The sequence below is a fragment of the Pinus tabuliformis genome, chromosome 7, assembly GCF_031772625.1.
Source record: "Pinus tabuliformis cultivar Carrire ecotype Pingquan chromosome 7, CPIR1, whole genome shotgun sequence".
NCBI classification, from domain to species: domain Eukaryota; kingdom Viridiplantae; phylum Streptophyta; class Pinopsida; order Pinales; family Pinaceae; genus Pinus; species Pinus tabuliformis.
This window is the reverse complement of record NC_142293.1, coordinates 996,858,226-996,878,088: the sequence shown is the minus strand read 5'-3', so window position 1 is coordinate 996,878,088 and position 19,863 is coordinate 996,858,226. Positions and strand designations below refer to the sequence as shown.

The following is a 19,863-nucleotide window of genomic DNA, read 5'->3' as shown; positions in this document are numbered from 1 at the left end:
ATCACTTTCATATGCATCACATTATTGTCACAAGGTTAAGGGCACTGTCATATTTTGTCAATGCAAGTGTCATTATTATCATAAGGTTAAGGGCACTGTCATATGTTGTCAATGCAAGTGTTCAAAAACCCTTTAAATCTATTAAATATGAAACCCTAAGACCTGCTGCAAGATGTCTCTGCTAATGCTGCAAAAGTCTTGAATACTCAGTTAATTTAACTGCTTAGAAAAATTGACTGCAAAATCAGGCTACAAGTAAACTGCCTATTTCAGATTTCCTCAATGATTGCCAAAGATAAAATAATGCAGGTATGCAAGATTATCTCTCGCTGAAGATAATGTCATGCTATTGTATATTAGACTGTACCTTTGTATCGAGTTACCCTTACAGATTTGATTCCTCTCTTAGGGTGCAACTTTTTGCTCAAAGGAAGCTTCATTACATTACACAACCTGTACTAACTCTTACACTAACCACTCTGCATACAGTGCAGAAACAAGCTTGAGTAACAGACCTTCGAACAATGAAAGATTTTATGCTCACTATGACAGTGCCTTAACTCGCTGCCTTGGTGATCACAACAATCTCAGAACTACAAACTTTAATTTCAACCACATACACTTGTGAAGCATGATCCAAAAATTCGGATCAAACTGTAGATGAATTAGTTTAGCTACAAACTGCTGTGTATAAATTTCTTATGCGTGCCACGGTGTTATGAATAGTAGATTTCCAGAGACCTGTTGCTTCTTTTGGCTCCTCTCTAGGATCATTTATTACCTCAACAATTTCTGCTAGCTGAATGAATGAAGGCAATGTACTGAGGTCGGTTGCACTTCAGAGAAAGGCAGCAAATCATTCTGTGACATCAATGAGCCCTGGAATCTTGCAACAGTATGCCAAGAGAGTAGTGAACTGTGGTCCACACTACAGTAGCTTACTTATCAACAGGTCTGTAGGAGTTAAGACTTGGATATAGGCAAAATCACCACTATTGCTGCTTCAGAACATAGCCCAAGAGATTTCAGAATTCAGACCTCAACCTAGTCATACAAATCACTGTGATATAACACATTTTAATACCATTTGTCAGGGAAGACTATGACCACAAAGATTAGAGATTGAATACAAGCTGAGATCCAACTGCAATGCTTCAGAATAGGTGGAAAGTTTCAGTCTTGAAGTGCTTCAGATATTGCACAGAGCTCCACCCTTTAATATCCTTATAATTCCAGCGAAGCTTAAGCAGAATGACCGCAGGGATTCAACGTTTCTCTTTCTCCTTGGTGAGCTGCAGAGATAGGCAAACCTTTGCTCAGAATAGATACCCTAGGAAGGTCGAGAGCTACAGTAAAAGGAGACAAGCTGCTTCAGGATTGCGGTTGTGTTTGACCATCATCACCTGCAATACAAATCCCCAACGAAACCCTTGAACAAGCAACAACAAACCAAACCAAAGCCTTCAATCTTTTGAATTGCAGAGAAACATCGCTCATCTTGCTTCACAGAGAATGAGCATTCATCCATACATCAAATGAAACGAATTTGATCCCTTATATAGCAAAGAGAGAGGCTTCTAGGAGCTGACATAAGAAAAGAAGGGAGACTGACTTCCACTTTTGAAATTAAAATTAAAATTTTAAATGGGGCCATGAATTCTTTTTGAAATTTCAATTATTTTTTAATTTAAATTTTGGACTATAGTGAATTTAATTTTGACAGTCCCTCCAAGATTGAGCCAAGATGAATTTGAAATTAATATATGACTTGTTAAATTTAAATTTGCTCAAAAGAAATTATCCTCCAATGTAATGTTGCCACATCAACAACCCTTTGGAGTTTTTATCAATGGGCTTGGACTTTGACCAAACATATCTCTCAAATGGTGAAGGCCCACGAGACGCTCCACATATCAACAAAATCGACATGACAAGGTGAATACAATGGCGAGGGTCTCTAAGGTAAACTCTAGAGTGGATAAACGCAGCATTAGACAGCAAATACATATATTTTATTAATAAACTTGAATGATAATTACATTGTGGCTATGTCACACGGTTCGGGTTCGAATTCGAGTTCGACAACGATTAAGTTCGATTCGAATTTGAGTTTTATGATGAGGTTTGTATGAGGTTCGACATTAAATTCGACTATAGATATTTTTCATATATATATATATATATATATATATGACATAAAATAATAAAAAATTCAAAATCAATCAATAAACACGAGTAAAAATTCTAATTAGTAAACATACATGAATAATTTGATCATTCTAACATCTAGTTAAATGTAAACATACACAGTAGTAGTTCGCAAATGAGGTTTGTATGAGGTTTGACATTAAATTCGACTATAGATAGTTTTCAATATATATATATATATATGAAATAAAATAATAAAAAATTCAAAATCGATCAACAAACACGAGTAAAAATTCTGATTAGTAAACATACATGAATAATTTTATCATTCTAACATCTATTAAATGTAAACATACACAGTAGTAGTTCGCAAATGCAAAAGAAATGACACAATTTTCTATAACGTCAAATACTTGTAATCTTTCAAAAAATCACATAATTAAAACATAATCAAAATTTAACATACACATTACAATACAACTATATTAAGAACTCATGTAGAACATCTTCAAGTTTCAAAATTTAAAAAAGGAAGTCATAATGTACTCATTTTGTTATAATCCATAAAATTGTTCTAGGAAATTCAAAAACATAGATAATCTATGCTTATGGCCTACTTGTAACATCAAAAAGCTCTAAATCATCATGAGCAAATGGCCTAGTAAAGCCACTAGACTGGTGATCATGATAATGTCATCAAAGTCATCATAATATCATCAAAGTCATCAATACATGGAATTCCATCATTTGGTTCATCTAGTGAGTCACCATCAATGCTAATATCATAAGTCATAACGTCAAGTAGTTATAATCCATAAAATTGTTCTAGGAAATCCAAAAACATAGATAATCTATGCTTATGGCCTACTTGTAACATCAAAATGTTCTAAATCATCATGAGCATATGGCCTAGTAAAGCCACTAGAATGGTGATCATCAAAGTCATCAATACATGGAATTCCAACATTTGGCTCATCTAGTGAGTCACCATCAATGCTAATATCATCTTCTTCTAGCACTGGATCATCATCAAATCGTAGCTGAGAGGAGCTAGATGCATCTTTGGCCACACTACTCAAGGCCAACTTCAAATTACTGCGAACATTAATAAGGTCTTCCAACCTTGTAGACAATAATTTGTTTCTTTTCTTGGATTGAATATGGTTAAAGCTACTCCAGTTCCTTTCACAAGCAGAGGCACTTAATCCCTTGCTCAAAATACGAATTGCAAAACGTTGCAATTCAGGGATCTTTGATCCATAAAACTGCCACCATCTCCCTGGAGGAATATTTGTTGATTTCTGGTAGCATCGGATGTGCTCTAAGCCTCAAAATTTGGAGGGAGGCTTCAACACATGTGTTCGACAATACCTTGAAATCGTTTTGGGAAATTCCACCTGAAGACAGTTTGATTAAAATAATTAATTATTTTTAATGGGTGCCTAAGTCTAAACTTATGAAATTAAAATAATTAAAGGGTATTAATCAAACTGTGGGTGAAACTTCTAGAAGAAGACAAGGATCAAGCCAAAATGATTTGAGCCATTGATTAGAATCTGATCTGGGTCGTTGGTTCTCAACGAAAGATTATAAGAGGAGGCTTGATGGGCATTTGGAAGAGATACCAGTGAGAGATCAAGAGATTGAATTTCTCAGAGAGGGCAACACAATAGCGACGCCTGTGCGACCGAGAGGGAGGGCGACGACGGCTTAGAGAGAGGGGGAAAGCGAGGGAAAATGGGAGATGAGAGAGGGAAGGGGAGGGGGGGAATAAATAGGCCCTCTCCCCTCCCATTATTCATTTCATCCCATTGAGAGAGAAAGAGAGTTTGAAGCAAGGAAATGAGCTTGGAGGAGTTTGAGGAGCTCGCAAGGGGAGATTGGAGCTTGGGATTGGAGGCCAAAGAGGTAGGATCTACACTCTAATCTAGCATTTTTTTTAATGTCCATTGCTAAATAAATAAATTCTCTAATACCCATTCCCATTCCCATTCCATTTTTTTACAGATTCAAAACTTCAAATTTCAAACATCATGGTTATATGGCTTGGCATTGTCTTCTTCTTGGTTCCTTTTTTGGTTATTATGGTGTTGGAGAGTAGAAAAAGGAGGGTTGAACATGAAGAAGAGGATGAAGAAGTGTGTTATAGTGGATTTGATGAAAACCCTGTAGAGGAGTACCTTGGTGAGGAGGAGGAGAGTGAACATGATTCAGCCCAAAAAACTAAACAAGACAAAACCCCATTGGGGAAATATGTTACTAAGCCTGAAGCAAGGAAAGGGGGTGGAACCACTAAATTTCACTACCCCCATTATAACAATAATTACACAAGTTCATATATTGATTTTGGGTAGCACTAGATGTGCTCTAGCTCCAAAATTTTGTGGAGGGGCTAGAACACATGAAATCTCCAAGACCCAGAAATCATTTGGAAAATTTCCACCTGAATGAGGAGTTATTAAAATAATTAATATTTTTAATGGGTTCCTAAGTCCAAACTTAGGAAAATAAAAATATTAATGGGTATTAATAAGAATATGGGTGAGAAACTTCTAAGTGATGAGAATCAAGTCTGTTTAATCTTAGTTGTTGATTAAGGACTTAATCTCGATCGTTGATTTATCAACAGGAAAAGTATAAGAGGAGGCTTGAGAGTCAGTTGGAGATACACCAAGTGATCAAAGAAGTTCAGTTTTTTTGGGTGTGGTTTGCTGAGAAAATCAAACTGGTGATCTAAGTTGCAGCAGAGGGGCAGGGATAGTTGGGGTTGGAGGATCTTCTCCGGGACCCCAAATACACAGCAAAGAGAGGCAGAGATAAGCCAGAGGAGGCAGCGCAGACCAAAGAGGCTGACGTTGGGCCAGGAGGGCCGAAGCATTGCTTGATGCAGTGCCAGCGCAAGGGAAAGAGTTGCCCTCCTGCAGAAGTCTGAATTTAGCCGGGGAGTAGTAGGATCAGCTAAGAAGGCTGACGTCAGAGCTCCAGGAGGTAGTGCAAGCTAACGCAGTGTCTCAGAGTGCTCCACGCAGGCCCACGCAACTAGCAGCACAGTTGTAGCTAGGGATAGTCAATCCAGTTGCCAGATCGGAGAGATTTTACTGAGTGAAGTAAGGTAATCTCACTTAGGTTTCTGCTAGTATATTTTATCTCCTAACTGGATAGCTAAGAGGGCATCGAGAGTTGTATTCAAAACTACTGCTTAATAATAGAAAACCCTCATATCTGTTGCACCAATTTTCCCGCATTGGGTTTTTTCGGGGACGTTTGTCCAAAAATAACAGTCTCCCTTGTGTGTTTGTCTCATATCTATTTCAGTTTATGATCTGTATGTCAGCGTAGCCTGCGGTAGTGTTTTTCATCAGCATTTAAATAATTAAATAACTTGTTGAATGTAAAAACAAGTAGGAGATGATAAACCAGTGATTGCAGTAGGATTTTTGATGTGTACATTCAGAAATTTTCACATCATAGACCTGTGCCAGAAGGCACCTCTATGGGAAAAGGACATGGGATGGAGAAAAACAAATAGGAATCAAAACTTGTGCAAGTGTATCAGCAACAGATAGAGCCAAATACATAAGGGAAAAGGAGGAAGCCCAATACAAATCTAAAAAATCAAAGGGTTTCTTTGAACCAAGCTCACAATTACATGCACAAAGAACTCCTTCAACATCCTCCCATGGCAGTGGATATGGAGGCATAGGGTCACTAAACATCTCTTTAAGGCGTAGAACCATATCATATTTCCTTGATGAAGGGTGTAGGTATGATGTGGATTCAAAAGTTTACCGGTTGCTCTATGCATGTGGGATACCATTCAATGTTCTTCGCTCACCTTATTGGCATGAAATGGTTTTTGCCATAAATGATGCCCCTAAATGATACAAGAGCCCTGGGTATGACAAGGCTAGAACCATTGGAATTGATCATGAAAAAGAAAAAATATCACATTCTTTGAGTAGAATGACAAATTCTTGGACTAACCATGGGGTGTCCATTGTATCTGATGGATGGACAAATGTAAAAGGCAAGCCATTAATAAGTGTTCTTGTTGTGTTTGTTAGTGGTGTCATCTTTCTCTCAACATATGATTACTCAGACAAGTTCAAGACCGACATCAAAATTACAGACCCATTACTTGAAACAATTGAACGTATTGGGCCATACAATGTCATCCAAGTCATCACAGATAATGCTGCTAATTGTAAGGCAGCGGGAGCAATTATTGAGGATAAATACCCCAAAATATTTTGGTCTAGGTGTTTGGTTCACACAATGAATCTTTTGATGCATGATATTATTAAGAACAAAAACCAACAATACAAATGGATTGGTGATTTGTACAAGAGAGGCAAACAAATGATAAAATTTATTACAAATCATAGCAATACCCATGGGCTTTTCCGCAATCAATATTGGAGTTGTTGAAGATTGTGAAGACTAGATTTGCTAGCTATTACCTCACCTTCAGGCGCCTTTTGAAGGTAAGAGAGTCATTGGCTAGCATGGTATCAAGTCCACACTGGTAAGTATTAGAGGAAAGGGCTACAAATGCAGCTAACAAGCAAGGTTTTGAACAGGTGGAGGAGACCGCTCTTGATGGTCAGCTTTGGGCACATGTGAGGCAAGTATTGGAATTCACCAAGCCCATTTATCACATGATTCGTTTTGCAGATACAGATAAATCAGTGATTGGGGAGGTGTATGCACATATGGATACCATGTTGGGGCAAATAAAAGTTATTGTTCAGAAAGATGATCCCAACATGTATACACTAATTCACAATTGTGTGTGTACACAGTTGAATAAACTTAATGTTCCACTACATGCTTTGGCGTATATCCTTATGCCAAAATACTACTCTCCAACTTGGTTGGGCCAACCTGCACCTGGGGGTCGGGTTACGGTCAAACCCCTTACAGATCCAGAGGTATCTATAGATTATATGGACAGCATTAGACAAGCTGGTACCTCACAGGGAGGAGTGTGCTAATCTGCATCTTGAATTAGGCAGATACTTCAGTTGCACTAGTTTGTTTGGTTCTTTGCATGCAATGGAAGATAGAGACATATTTGATGCTCTCACATGGTGGGAAGCATATGGCGGCATGGGAATTTTGCCAAAATTGGAAAAAAAGTTCTCTCACAGGTTGTAAATACTTCTTCTATAGAGAGGTGTTGGAGCACCTACAACTTCATACATAAAGTGCGAAGAAACAGACTCAATGAAAATTGGGCAAAAAGCTTGCTTTATGCGCACTACAACTTGAGGTTGTTGAGTCATTACTGTGATCAGGCTTATGAGGATCCAACATATAAAATTTGGGACAACCACCCAGAAGACAATAATTTGGAGGATGGCACTATGCATCTTGAAGAACTGGAAGCAGAACTTATGAGAGAGGAAGATGAAGCAACAACAATGCCACCCCCACCATCCAGTAGCAGTGTTCGAGTTCCAAGTCTTGTTCCTTTCCTGCCACCACTAAATGTACATCCACACGTGGAGGGCATTTGCCTTCTGGTTCTGGTCGTGGGACTGTGCGGGAGGAGACTCCTAGAAGACCACCACAACCTGCTCAGAAATTAGACATTATTCGTGGTGGAAAGAAGACGTAGATGATAGATTTACTTGTCTTTTCTAGTTTCCAGTAGTTTTTAATTTATAATTGTGGACTCTTTCATATTTATTATGATATTTTATAATTTTTGTAAACAATATATGACAATTTAAGTTTGAAGTTTGATGTTGGCAATTATAACTCATTGGTAATGAATTATGAATATGATACTTCGTGAAGGTTGAAGTTGTTTCATTTCATTTCATTTTATAACATTTCATTTCATGTTAGATATTATTTGTTGTAATGGTTACACTTAGCTTACAAGTGCAACTTTGGTGATCAATGATGATAAATGTTATATATTGAATTTTGAAAGCTTGAAACTTTAAGATTGATGTATCATGAGACTCAATATGTTGTATGTTACTAACTCGTGGACGTGGTTGATGAAGACTATAACTTCTAGATGATTGTTGTTATATGGTTCAATCTATGTTTTTTATATCTAATTCATCATTCTACATGCTTTTGTTGACATATATGCATCAAAATATAAAAAATATATATTATATAAAAGCACTCCCAGAATCACTCCCAAACCGGGAGCTTCTGAAAATGTCGCTCCCACTCCCGCTCCCAAGTAACCTTGGGCTGGAGCATTAAAAAAGGAGGCTGTACATGCAGATTTGAACTAACAGCCACCTACAACAGGTTCCCTTGTACCTTGTTTGCTGCATCCTTGTTTGCATAATGGTGCAATGTGTGCAATCTTTTATGAGTATTCTTGGGCTGTATTTCTGGGTTGTTCTATTACTCTATCACTGTGTATCTCTTAATAATAGTTTAATATGAAGACTATAAACCACCCAGGTTACAATGATACCAATCATGACATTGTTTTACAACATTTCTGAGTATTGTTCACCACTCTAATCGCTGGTCTGAAGTCTAGTACTACACACATGCCTCTGTCTATTATTACATATAACCAACAACTAAAGATTACACCTTCAGCAGTATGCACACTAAGCACTTGACAAGATAGTTCACCAGAAGACTCATTGGAACTCAGTTAAAACAAAGAGTTTTTTATTGCAAATTGGGAATATTCTAGTTGGAGACATTACATTCATAACTTTGATTTCCAGCAACTCTCATTAGGGAAGCCTCCCTTGAGCCAAAGGAGAGCTGGCTTGAAGAGCAGAGGAGGGTTGGCAAGGTGACAATGGCTAACCTTGTAGTGACCCAAATCTATCATTTCAGTGCTTGGGGTTTTTATACATTCAGGAGGACAGACTGAGCAATAACATCATCAGCCCAAAACTATTTCAATTCGAAGAGCATATGAGCCATACAGCATGGATATATGCATTGGAACTAAAGATACTGTTTAATACCATAAATAAGATATCAATAAAATGACTTTACAATAAATACCCCAAAAATAGTTGCAGATTAGTTGATTATACTTCACATTCATGCTGACCTAACCCCAAGTTAGACTGAAAGGATATTGCAATTATCTCATCCAAAGATGGAAAATCATTTAACTTGTTGAGGTATCTCTTCATCAAATGTATCTTGCCGATATCTCATACATGATAGGTAAGCTTTTTAAATTTTAGGTCAAATCTATGCTCCATATCTCAACTTGTATTAGACCAAAAAACTTAAGCTTAGACCTATAATCTTGCTCCCACATTTATACATCTTCACAAATTTCATAAGTTCATACCTAATATCATCACAAGTAGAATTGTCTTGTTAATTCAGCTTTGATATCACAACACATACATTCTTTCTAGCTATATGTATAATGTCCCCAACCACATAGGAAGCTTATGATGTAGTCCGCTAGCCTAATGTGGTTCTCATAGGCTAAAGAGGGGAAATATTTAATAAAGGGGACTTAAATTGCCCAAGGGAAACATTATAAAGTCTAAAAAGGAGAAAGGGTGATATTTGAAAAGTCATTTTAACTTTATAAAGTGAAATATCATAAAGTGACTTTATAAAAGTTGATTTAATAAAAGGAAGGCAAAAAGGTGACCCTAAGTTTATAAAAGAAGGAAAATGAGGAGACTACTCATTCGTGCATTTTGAGTTTTCAAGAGAAGAGATTTTGGTGAGTTTTCTTGAAGAGAAGCTTACGGTTTTGGAACCCTAGCCACCATAGCAGACTTCAGTGTTGAAACTAGACACCCTAGTCTGATCCTGAGAGTGAAATCACCCAAATTCCACCATCGAGTTTCAATGGAAAACACGATTTATAAGAAAAAGTCGAGTTACCCAAGTGTTATCAATTGATTTTAAGATCTTACTTGGTATCTTCTATCTATTTCTTTCAGGTTAAAGGAGTCCCATCAAACCAACGATTTTCCTAGCCTTTGGGAAATCGATTTGTTGGAAAAACAAGTGAGAAGGAGATTGGGTTGTATTCCATACAGTGGCTTGTGAAAATTCCACAACAGGAATCCCTATTGCAGCAACTGATGATATTACTCCTATTTGTTAAATTCCTTTAAACAAATTACTTGCAGTTTCCTACGACAAATATCGTAATACATGCACTGTAGTCTTCACTTAATTAAATTATAAGCAGAACTAAGATACTTAGCAAGATAGAAAATACAACACAATAGACACCGTTATTTTTGGACAAATGTCCCTAGAAAAACCCAATGTGGGAAAACCGGTGTAGCAGCTCTGAGGGTTTATTATTATTAAGAAGTAGTTCTAAATACAACTCTGGATGCCCTTCCGACAATCCAGTGATAGAGAAAAAAACATTGGCAAAAAACTTAGTGAGATTACCTCACTGCACCCACAAATCCCAGCTGATGCGGCAGCTGAACTGACTATCCCTGACTACAACTACGTTGCCCCTTTGCAATAACTACATGGGCTTGTGTGGAGCTCTCCGAGGCTCTGCGTCATCTCTGTGTGAGGTCCCATTACCTCCTAGAGCTCGGACGTCAACCCTCCCGGCTGATCCGGCAGCTCCCTGACAAATTTCGAACGTTTGCTGGAAGACAACTCTACCTCTGCGCTGGCCCTTTTGGCTCTGTATCAAGCATTGCGTGGGTCCTCCTGGCCCAATGTCAGTCCTTCCTGGTTCTGCGCTGCCTCCACTTGTGTTTCTCTACCCCTCTGCTGAGTATTCGGGGTTTCGAAGAAGATCCTCCAACCCAACTATCTCTACCCCTCAACTGCAAGAAATCTCCTCAATCGAATTTTCTCCTGAGAACTTCTCACTTCAGAAATTTGATCTCTTGATCTCTCTTAGTGTGTTTTCCAAATGACCCTCAAGCTCCCTTAAATAATCTTCTCGTTGACATTAAATGACCCCGATTAAAAGCTAATCAATGGCCAGGATCATTTTAGCTTGATCCTCATCATCTTCTAGAAGTTACACCCACAATTAGATTAATATCCATTCATATTTTTAATTTCCTAAGTTTAGACTTAGGGTCCCATTAAAAAATATTAATTATTTAATAAAATCGTCATTGGTTGGAATTTTCCAAAACGCTTTTTGGGTTCTTTGGAATACACGTGCCCAAGCCTCCCTGTAATGTTTGAGGCCTAGAACACATCTGATGCTACCCCAAATCAACACTCATTCTTAGCGAGGAATGTTCTCTAGCAATACATTGCTGTTGCATATTACTCTGATTTTGAAGAATCATCCTCTCCGCTGCTGATGACTGACATATTGTCCACCAACTACTGCGTTGTTGTTGTAACTGTACTGTTGTTGACACTACCACTGTCAACACTATATCCATACTACAGCTCCCTCTCAAATGTTAAATCTGCTATGCTACTAGCACTACCAGTACTAACACTGCATCCATACTGCAACTCCGCTGCTGAGAGAAGCAACTGAAAAACATCGAAAATTATTGAACTAACTATGTTCAGTATGATTCCACGTGAATGTTGGAACTGACTACTGCTAGTCTCTGCGTTGACCCTTTGAATCTACGGCATTGTTGCTAGCCTCTTCTCTGTGCCATCTACACTGCTGTCAACTCTACTTTGCGCTGCTCAAACTCCGACGCTCCTAGCCACTGCAACTCTCTCTGACACTCCTCGACACCATTCGACACTAGTCCATACTGCTACTGCAAAATTGGGGTCCCGTAGCAAGGTATTGATCGAATAGGTGGACTTCCTCAAGGATCCTGCCCAGTTGTAGCTCTTTCAAACTACAACTCCAAATCAGGCCACCTCCCTCCTGGAGGTATCTCGGCTGTCATGGAGAACTCCTCCTCTTCGATCTTTGCAGCTACAACCTTAGGATTGTGCTTCTCATCCTTGTCCTTTTTCTTCAAAGGACACTAGGATGCATAGTGGCCCATCTCACCACATCTGAAACACTTCACCTTAGAGACATCCTTCTCTCATCTATGTTTCCCCTGTTACCCCTTCGATGCGAGGGTTGCATTCTCCTCCTCCTCCTTGGGCTTCAACCCAACATTGCTGCTACTTCCGTCAAGTTTGATCTTGACCAAGTCTCTCCTCAACTCCTCTTGTTTTAGAGCTGCCCACATCTCATCCCAATTCGACGATGTTGCTTGTGAAAATTCCTAGACTCGAAGGAACCCCTACTGTAGCAAATTTGAATCTACTTCATCTACTTGACTTTTAAATTACATTCATCAAGTTATTCTTCTGAATATCGAAGCAAATTACTTCTGCAGTCTACACTAATTAAATATTTGATCTCATGAAACAGAAAACAGAGCAAAGAACAAAATACATAGGACACACTTATTTTTGGACACAATAGTCCCCGGAAAAACCCAATGCGGGAAAACTGGTGCAACAGCTCTAACGGTTTATTATTATGCAGGAGAAATATCTGAATACAAATCTAGGATGCTCATCTAGCAATCCTTTACAGAGAAAAATACCAGCGGAAAATTTGAGTGAATTTTACCTCACTTCACCCGGTAGAATTCTGAATAATCTGGCACAAGACTAGGTAACCCCGGCTATTTCTGCGTTGGCTTTGTGTCACCTTCTCTTCCCTCTGCATCAGCTCTCCCGGTAGCTTCAGCTATTCCGGCAGTTTTGGATTCTGCGTGATAGGCAACTTTTCTGCGTCAGCTCTACTGGCTACTGCACTGCCTCTGCATCAGCTCTCCCGGCAGTTCCTAACAGTTCCAGCAGTTCCCAGCAGTTTCGGTTGTTCCGACAATTTTGGATTCTGCATGACAAGCAGCTTTTCTGTGTCAGCTCTCCTAGCTATTGCGTTGACTCTTTGCAAGCTCTCTCCGCCTCTCTATCAGTATTCTCCAGAAAGTCCTCCTTCCAGATTCCCATTGCCCCCCAGCATCGATTTTCCTCCTGAGAACTTCTCACCTTAGAAAATCGATTTCCTCAATCTCTGTGTGTGTGTTTCCAAATGAACCCCAAGCCTCTATTTTATACTTTTTCTGTTAAGTCTTCAACGACCGAGATTAAGTCTCTAATCAACAACTAAGATTAAAACATGACTTGATCTGCCTCTAGATAATTCTCACCCATATTTTGATTAATACCCATTAATATTTTAATTTCCCTAAGTTTAGACTTAGGAACTCAATTAAAAATATTAATTATTTTAATAAAATACAATCCGGTTGGAATTTCACCAAACGGTTTTTGGATTCTTTAGAACTCATGTGCCTTAGACTCTCCACCAATTTTCAAGGCTAGAGCACTTCCGATGCTACCAAAAACTAACACTTCTCTGCCCAAGATACTCTGGACAAAGACTTGCCACTCATTTGAGATAGAATTGAGGGCTAGTCTAGCAAACTCTGAATCTTGAGGTTTATGCCTCGTAGCAGACAACTCACCACAGGTTTCCTTCAACTTTGTGAGGAATGGATCCACACACTCCCCCTTCTGCATTTGAGTAGATCTCAGCTTCTGATCCAAGTACATCTTCCGTTGCTCAGAAGATCCCTAATATAACTTGGCCAAGGCATCCCACATCTCCTTAGCAGTCTCTCTGCTAGCAACGTGACACACCACGTGATCCTTGACTCCATCCAGATCATCCTGTAGGCCTTCGTCATCTTAGCTCTGTACTTCTTCAACGAATTTGCATCTGCAGGTTTAGCAACCATGTTGTCGCGTATGTCTTGAAGGCATGCTCATCTAGAAGGAATGACATTCTAGCCTTCCAGATGACATAGTTGGATGCTCCGTCCAACCTGTCCTGATCCCTCAAGCCATTGATTGCCATATCTGCAAAAAATGTCGAAAATCCCCTCTGCTTCTCACTGCTGCTGCTCAGCCAATGAGAAAACAGACTTCTTGGCAGGAAGTCTGCTGAGAAAAAGTTCCCTCAAGGTGCTTCTCTTCTCTCTTCTGACGTTTTCAACCCAGGAAATGGCCTGCTGAAAATCTACGTACCACAAACTCTCTCACACTTGGGCTTCAACGTTTCTCCCTCTACCCCTACAAAAATTCGAACTGGAAGTCCTCTCCATCGACTCACTCGAAGAGAGACTGCCTCAAAAATCTGCACTCCCGGCTTGGAACTGTGTCAACCCTCTGGGGTTTTGAATCGCTGCCTCCTGCAGCCTTTTCGAACTCCCTTCTTCTGCTCGACATTGGATATACCGGCTCTGTTGTTCGTTCTTCACCTGCAGCTCTGATACCATCTGAAAATTCCACAACTGGAACCCCTACTGTAGCAACTGATGATATTACTCCTATTTGTTAAATTCCCTTAAACAAATTACTTGCAATTTCCTACAGCAAATATCGTAATACATACAGACTGCAGCCTTCACTTAATTAAATTATAATTGGAAACAAGATACTGAGCAAGAAAGAAAATACAACACAACAGACACCGTTATTTTTGGACAAATGTCCCCGGAAAAACCCAACGCAGGAAAACCGGTGCAGCAGCTCTAAGGGTTTATTATTATTAAGTAGTAGTTCTAAATACAACTTTGGATGTCTTTTCGGCAATCCAGTAACAGAGAAAAAAACACTAGAAAAATACTTAGTGAGATTACCTCACTACACCCACAAATCCCAGTTGATCCGGCAACTGAATTGACTATCCCCAGCTACAACTACGCTGCCCCTTCGCAATAACTACATGGGCTTGCATGGAGCTCTCTGAGGCTCTGTGTCAGCTCTACGTTGGGTCTCCTTGCCTCCTGGAGCTCTGGCGTCAACCCTCCCGGCCGATTCGGCAGCTCCCGGCAAATTTCGGACTTTTGCTGGAAGACAACGCTGCCTTTACGCTGGCCCTTCTGGTTCTGCGTCAAACACTGCATGGGCCCTCCTGGCCCAGTGTCAGTCCTTCCTGGTTCTGCGTTGCCTCCACTGGTGTTTCTCTGCCTCTCTATTGCTTATTCAGGGTTTTGGAGAAGATCCTCCAACCCAACTATCCCCGCCCCTCAATTGCAAGAAATCTCCTCAATTGAATTTCCTCCTAAGTACTTCTCACTTCAGAAATTCGACCTCTTGATATCTCTCGGTGTTTTTCCCAAATGACCCTCAAGATCCCTTAAATAATCTTCTCGTTGACATTCAACGGCCCAGATTAAAATCTAATCAATGGGTAAGATTATTTTAGCTTGATCCTCGTCTTCTTCTAGAAGTTACACTCACAATTAGATTAATACCCATTAATATTTTTAATTTCCTAAGTTTAGACTTAGGGTCCCATTAAAAAATTTAGGCTATCAGGCTGTGTTATAACCCTGCCACAGCCTTTACAAAACCAGTGCTGAGCATGTGAATGAGATGGGACAAATTTCTGAGCTGCTAAAGGGTGAAGGGCCATATCACTTCCTTGCCTGGCTGGGTGCAACACATTCCACAGAGGGGTCGATTTGAAGTGTTACCATTCACTGTTGAACGCAGAACTCAGAAGAGTTCCCTGGAGAACAATATCAGTTTCTTAACTCTATACATCTCCAGACCTGTGTGTGGCATTAAGGAGCTGCATTGTTCTTGTTTTAGAGGGGGATGCTGGAACCTTACAGGAAGAAGAGGCTCACTGGTTCGATTCCTTCAAGGAGCTGTTCAGTCTCTTATATCAACCCAGGTTCAAGCATTTCACTGAGAACTGCCTTCCTGAAGTTATTACCAGGTTCAGAACTCAGTTATTATGTTTTGTAATCTTACTCAAATGACTGTGTTGATGTTCTCACTGCTGTCATAATTTCTGGGTTATTTTAATGAAAGAAGGGAGTTCATTCTGATTGCTATTTGGTGTATATTAGTTGTATAATTGTTATAGAAGAGTTTATTGTTATTAAAAATTAAAATGATATTTGAAGGAAGCCATTCAGTTTGTGTCAATTATATAGAGAAAATTGCACCTACAGCACTTAACCTAGAAACTGTTTGAAGAAAAAACCCACTGAAAACTTTATTCAAACTCAGAAATTTGAAAGAAAAATAGGCAGTGTCCTTAGGTGGAATTTTACAATATTTCACCTTTAATGTTGGAAATTATCTTCAGTGCATGAACACACCAAGACACAGAGAAGCTTATACAGAATGTAAATTTAACAAATGATAATATTGTTGGGATAAGATGGTTAGTGATATCTAAATCAGGTTGTGGTATAATAAAGTTAACAAAATTTATGAAGTCAAAAGAAAATCAAATAAAATTGGTGGAAGATAACTAACCATCTTCAGACCCTGATACAAGAATATTATTTTGATATGCTACATCCAAGCAAAGTACAGCTCCATCGTGCTCAACAAATTCCACACCTATCAACCCCAAGCAATTGCCATGGAGAACAAACATCACTAAAGTGCAAATAAATAAAAACGTAACTTCAATTCAAAAGTAAGGGATAAGTAGAGTGTTCTTTTAGAGAAATGCATCATATATTATGTCATGCGGAAAAAGGTACATTATTGAACAAATAATTACAACAACCTAACAGCAGGATCACAATGAAATTCCCTAATTATAAAAGCCAACAAAGCTAACATTTGAACATGGTCTCCAGTAGGTAGGGATTCTACAACTCTAGAAAGAAACTGAATTTGGCTTTTACAAAAATAGCTGTAAAAGCCAACTCCTAAAAAGCTTAAATTCCCCTATTGTCAGAAGGGATGGTTCCTCCTAAAAACTAGCCTTACACCTGTGATTCCAGAAAAATCCACAGTACATAGCTGAATTGTGTGCCATGAAAATTTGCTGCTGTTCCTAATCATTCAACTGTCACCAAGGAGGGGCCCTTTTCAAGAAAGCAGGGCAGTAGAAAATTAATTGAATCAGCCTGAAACCATGCCCAAAAAGTCTTGGTAAGATGGGTATCTCGAGAAGACATGCCTAACCATTTCATCTCTACCGCAAAGCTTGCATAAAACATTTTCAACACCAATATTTTGAAGCTTGGATTTGAAACCAAACCACACTGGAGCATGAGCCACCCCAATAAGCAGAGTTTTTGCCATGTTACCATCTCCCTTCTATCATTTGAATTTAAAGAAATCTTACCTTTGTTTATTTTGTGCGTGTAAATAATAATATGAGAAAGACTATCAACATACCAAGACAATTGACAACATTTGTAGATACTTTCTCGATCACAAGTATATGTAATATTATCCCTAGGTGGAGTTCTTTTGCAATGAAATGCACCTACACTCCTAGTTTTTAAAACCGCTCACAAAAACCGGTTACCGGTCCAACCGGCCGGTTAGCTGGCCTGCCGGTCGGAACCGGCCTAAAAACCCGGTTAACTCTGCCTTGTGACCGAAAATTAGCCCTAACCGGTCAAAACCGGCCGGTTTAGGACGGAACCGGCCGGTTTGTAGCAAACCGGCCGGTTCCGTCCTAAACCGGCCGGTTTATGGCAAGCCCACCGTAACTTATGAAAAAGCGCAGGCAGTTTGTGGTTTAGGGGTTTTGGGGGGGAGGGAAAGGTATTTTCCCTCCAAAAAGGCCCTCTCCAAGCTATAAGAGACCCCTCTCACTCTCATTTGTCTCACACAACTGATTTGGTTTTTGTGAGTGTTTGTGAGTTTGTTTGTGAGCTTGGAGAGTGTGGAGTTTATGCTGAAGTAGTCATCTTGGAGTTGGAGTTGGAGCTATTTTGGAGAAAGTGTGTAGCTGTCAGTGGAGTTGCCATCTTCAAGAGGAGGCTAAGGGAGCTAGTTTGCATTTCCAGGTAAGGATTTGCACTTGATAATTCCTCATTTGAGTCTGCTGTCCATGAATTTTTTTTTTGTGTTATAAACTTCTCACTTCTATGATCTACCATCCAGGGAGTCATCATGCCTCCAAAAGCCGAAGATACTGCATGGGCTCATTGTGATATGATTGATGGCAAAATGATCTGCAAATATTGCCAAAAATCCATTCAAGGAGGGGGTATTAACAGGTTCAAGCAACACTTGGCTGGGATAGGAGGCCATGTAAAGCCATGTGGAGCACCAAATGAAATAATAGGGCATATTAGGGCAGAATACCTTCAGAAGTTTGAGACTCAAGTCACTGAACCAATAGAGAAGTTTGTGGCTACACAATTTGGGAGTCGAGACTCAACCAACTGAGTTTGATCATGATGACTGAGACTCATGAGAAGTTTCAACTTCAAGTGATAATGTTGATCACTATTATAGTATTACTATTATCATATATGTAGAGTCTAGACTGAAGTCTTGTAGTAGGCCACTGGCCCCATAGTTTGTAGGCTTTATTTTTGCACTCTAGTGGCCATTTAGAGCCTCATTGCTTATGTATTTTGTCGATGATATGTATTGCACTCAGTGCCATTTTGATATATTCACCTTTAAGGCTTTACATGGTATATCAATGAGCAATCTTTGCATATTTTGTCTCTATTGGCTTGGAATCATGGTTTTAAATCTTAAAAATAGTTTTTTTCATTAAAAAGTAATTATTTAATGTATTTTTCTAAAACCGGTTCGTTTAGACCAAACCAGTCCCGGTTAGACCGGTTCCGGTCGGTAAACCGGTTCATTAGGTGGACCGGTCCGGTCACCGGTTCCGGTTTTAAAAACATTGCCTACACTTGTTCATAATAAGAATTGATCAGTATATAAAAATATCCCAAATTCAAATACAGTCACACAAGGTGGAAAAGTGTCCATGGAGAAAGGGTTCCTTACTTTACACATTTAATAAACGAAACCGATACTTCACTAATGGAACAAAAATGAAATGGTTCCCCGCCCCGATCCCCCACAACACAAACATGTCTATTCTTTCAAAGGCAAAAAAGTTAGTTATTATGTAGTTCGTCTTCCAAATCATACCTTTGTATAGCATACTCTATTAAAATTCCATCTTCCACACCTATAAACATAAGCAAAAGAAAAATAGAGAGGTTTTGTTATCAATATGCAATAGATTCCTTTTCAACAAATTTAGCGATAGATGGCTACAGTTGAACAAGAAGAGGCTGCAGGGAGCTAGTAAGAAGCTGCACCCCAGCTGCACCAAAGTCCTGTTGACTAATTCTGTCTACCCATCTGTTTGTCGATGGAATGTTGTAGATCTCTTCAACTTTGTGTCCATATCCCACAATGTAGTCCAGAATACACTGAGAAATCTTGTATCCCTGTTTGAAATGATGCTCCTTGGTATCCCAAAGTGAACCTAGACTTGTCCAAAGAACAAGTTTGTTGCTTCTTTCCTGTTGATGGTCTTTTTACAGGGCATCAAAACACACATCTCGCTGAACTTGTCAACTACCACGAACAGGTAGTCATGTCCCTTCCTAGTTGTCGGTAAACCTCCCACAAAGTCCATGGAAATGCTTTCCCAAGGACGAGTAGGTACAGACAAGAGATAATATGGACCTTGTTTCCTATTAATAGGCTTGTTGGTACAACAAAGCATACATCCTCTTATGAGCATAGCTACTTGCTCTTGCATCTTGGGCCAATACAGATACCTCTGCAAGTTAGCCACTGTCTTCCCTACACCAAAGTCCCCTGAAACCTTGGAGGTGTGAGGTTCTCTAATCAACTGCAAACGCTCACCTTTAGGAACACATAGCTTATCCACCCTATAGGGTAACCCATCCTGGAGTGTTGATTTGTGGTAGCATCGGATGTGCTCTAGCCATGAAAATTGGTGGAGAGGCTAAGGCACATAAGATCTCCAAGACCCAGAAATGGTTTTGGGAAATT

The 19,863-nt window shown here is 39.4% G+C and overlaps 1 protein-coding gene across 4 annotated transcripts in view; it reads right to left on the bottom strand.

Moving 5' to 3' along the window:
• Positions 1–19,863, bottom strand: part of LOC149250946 (uncharacterized) — a 528,543-nt gene that overhangs the window by 38,639 nt on the left and 470,041 nt on the right. For 2 of the 4 annotated variants that reach the window (XM_089459289.1, XM_089459291.1), the window contains exon 19: positions 16,375–16,461. The exons of 1 other annotated variant lie outside the window; for it this stretch is intronic. In XM_089459289.1, the coding sequence (XP_089315415.1) occupies positions 16,375–16,461 (87 nt within the window). Of the gene's footprint in view, positions 1–781; positions 1,404–16,374; positions 16,462–19,863 lie in introns of all 4 variants that reach the window. One more of the 4 variants, XR_016266851.1, reaches the window with a different exon arrangement.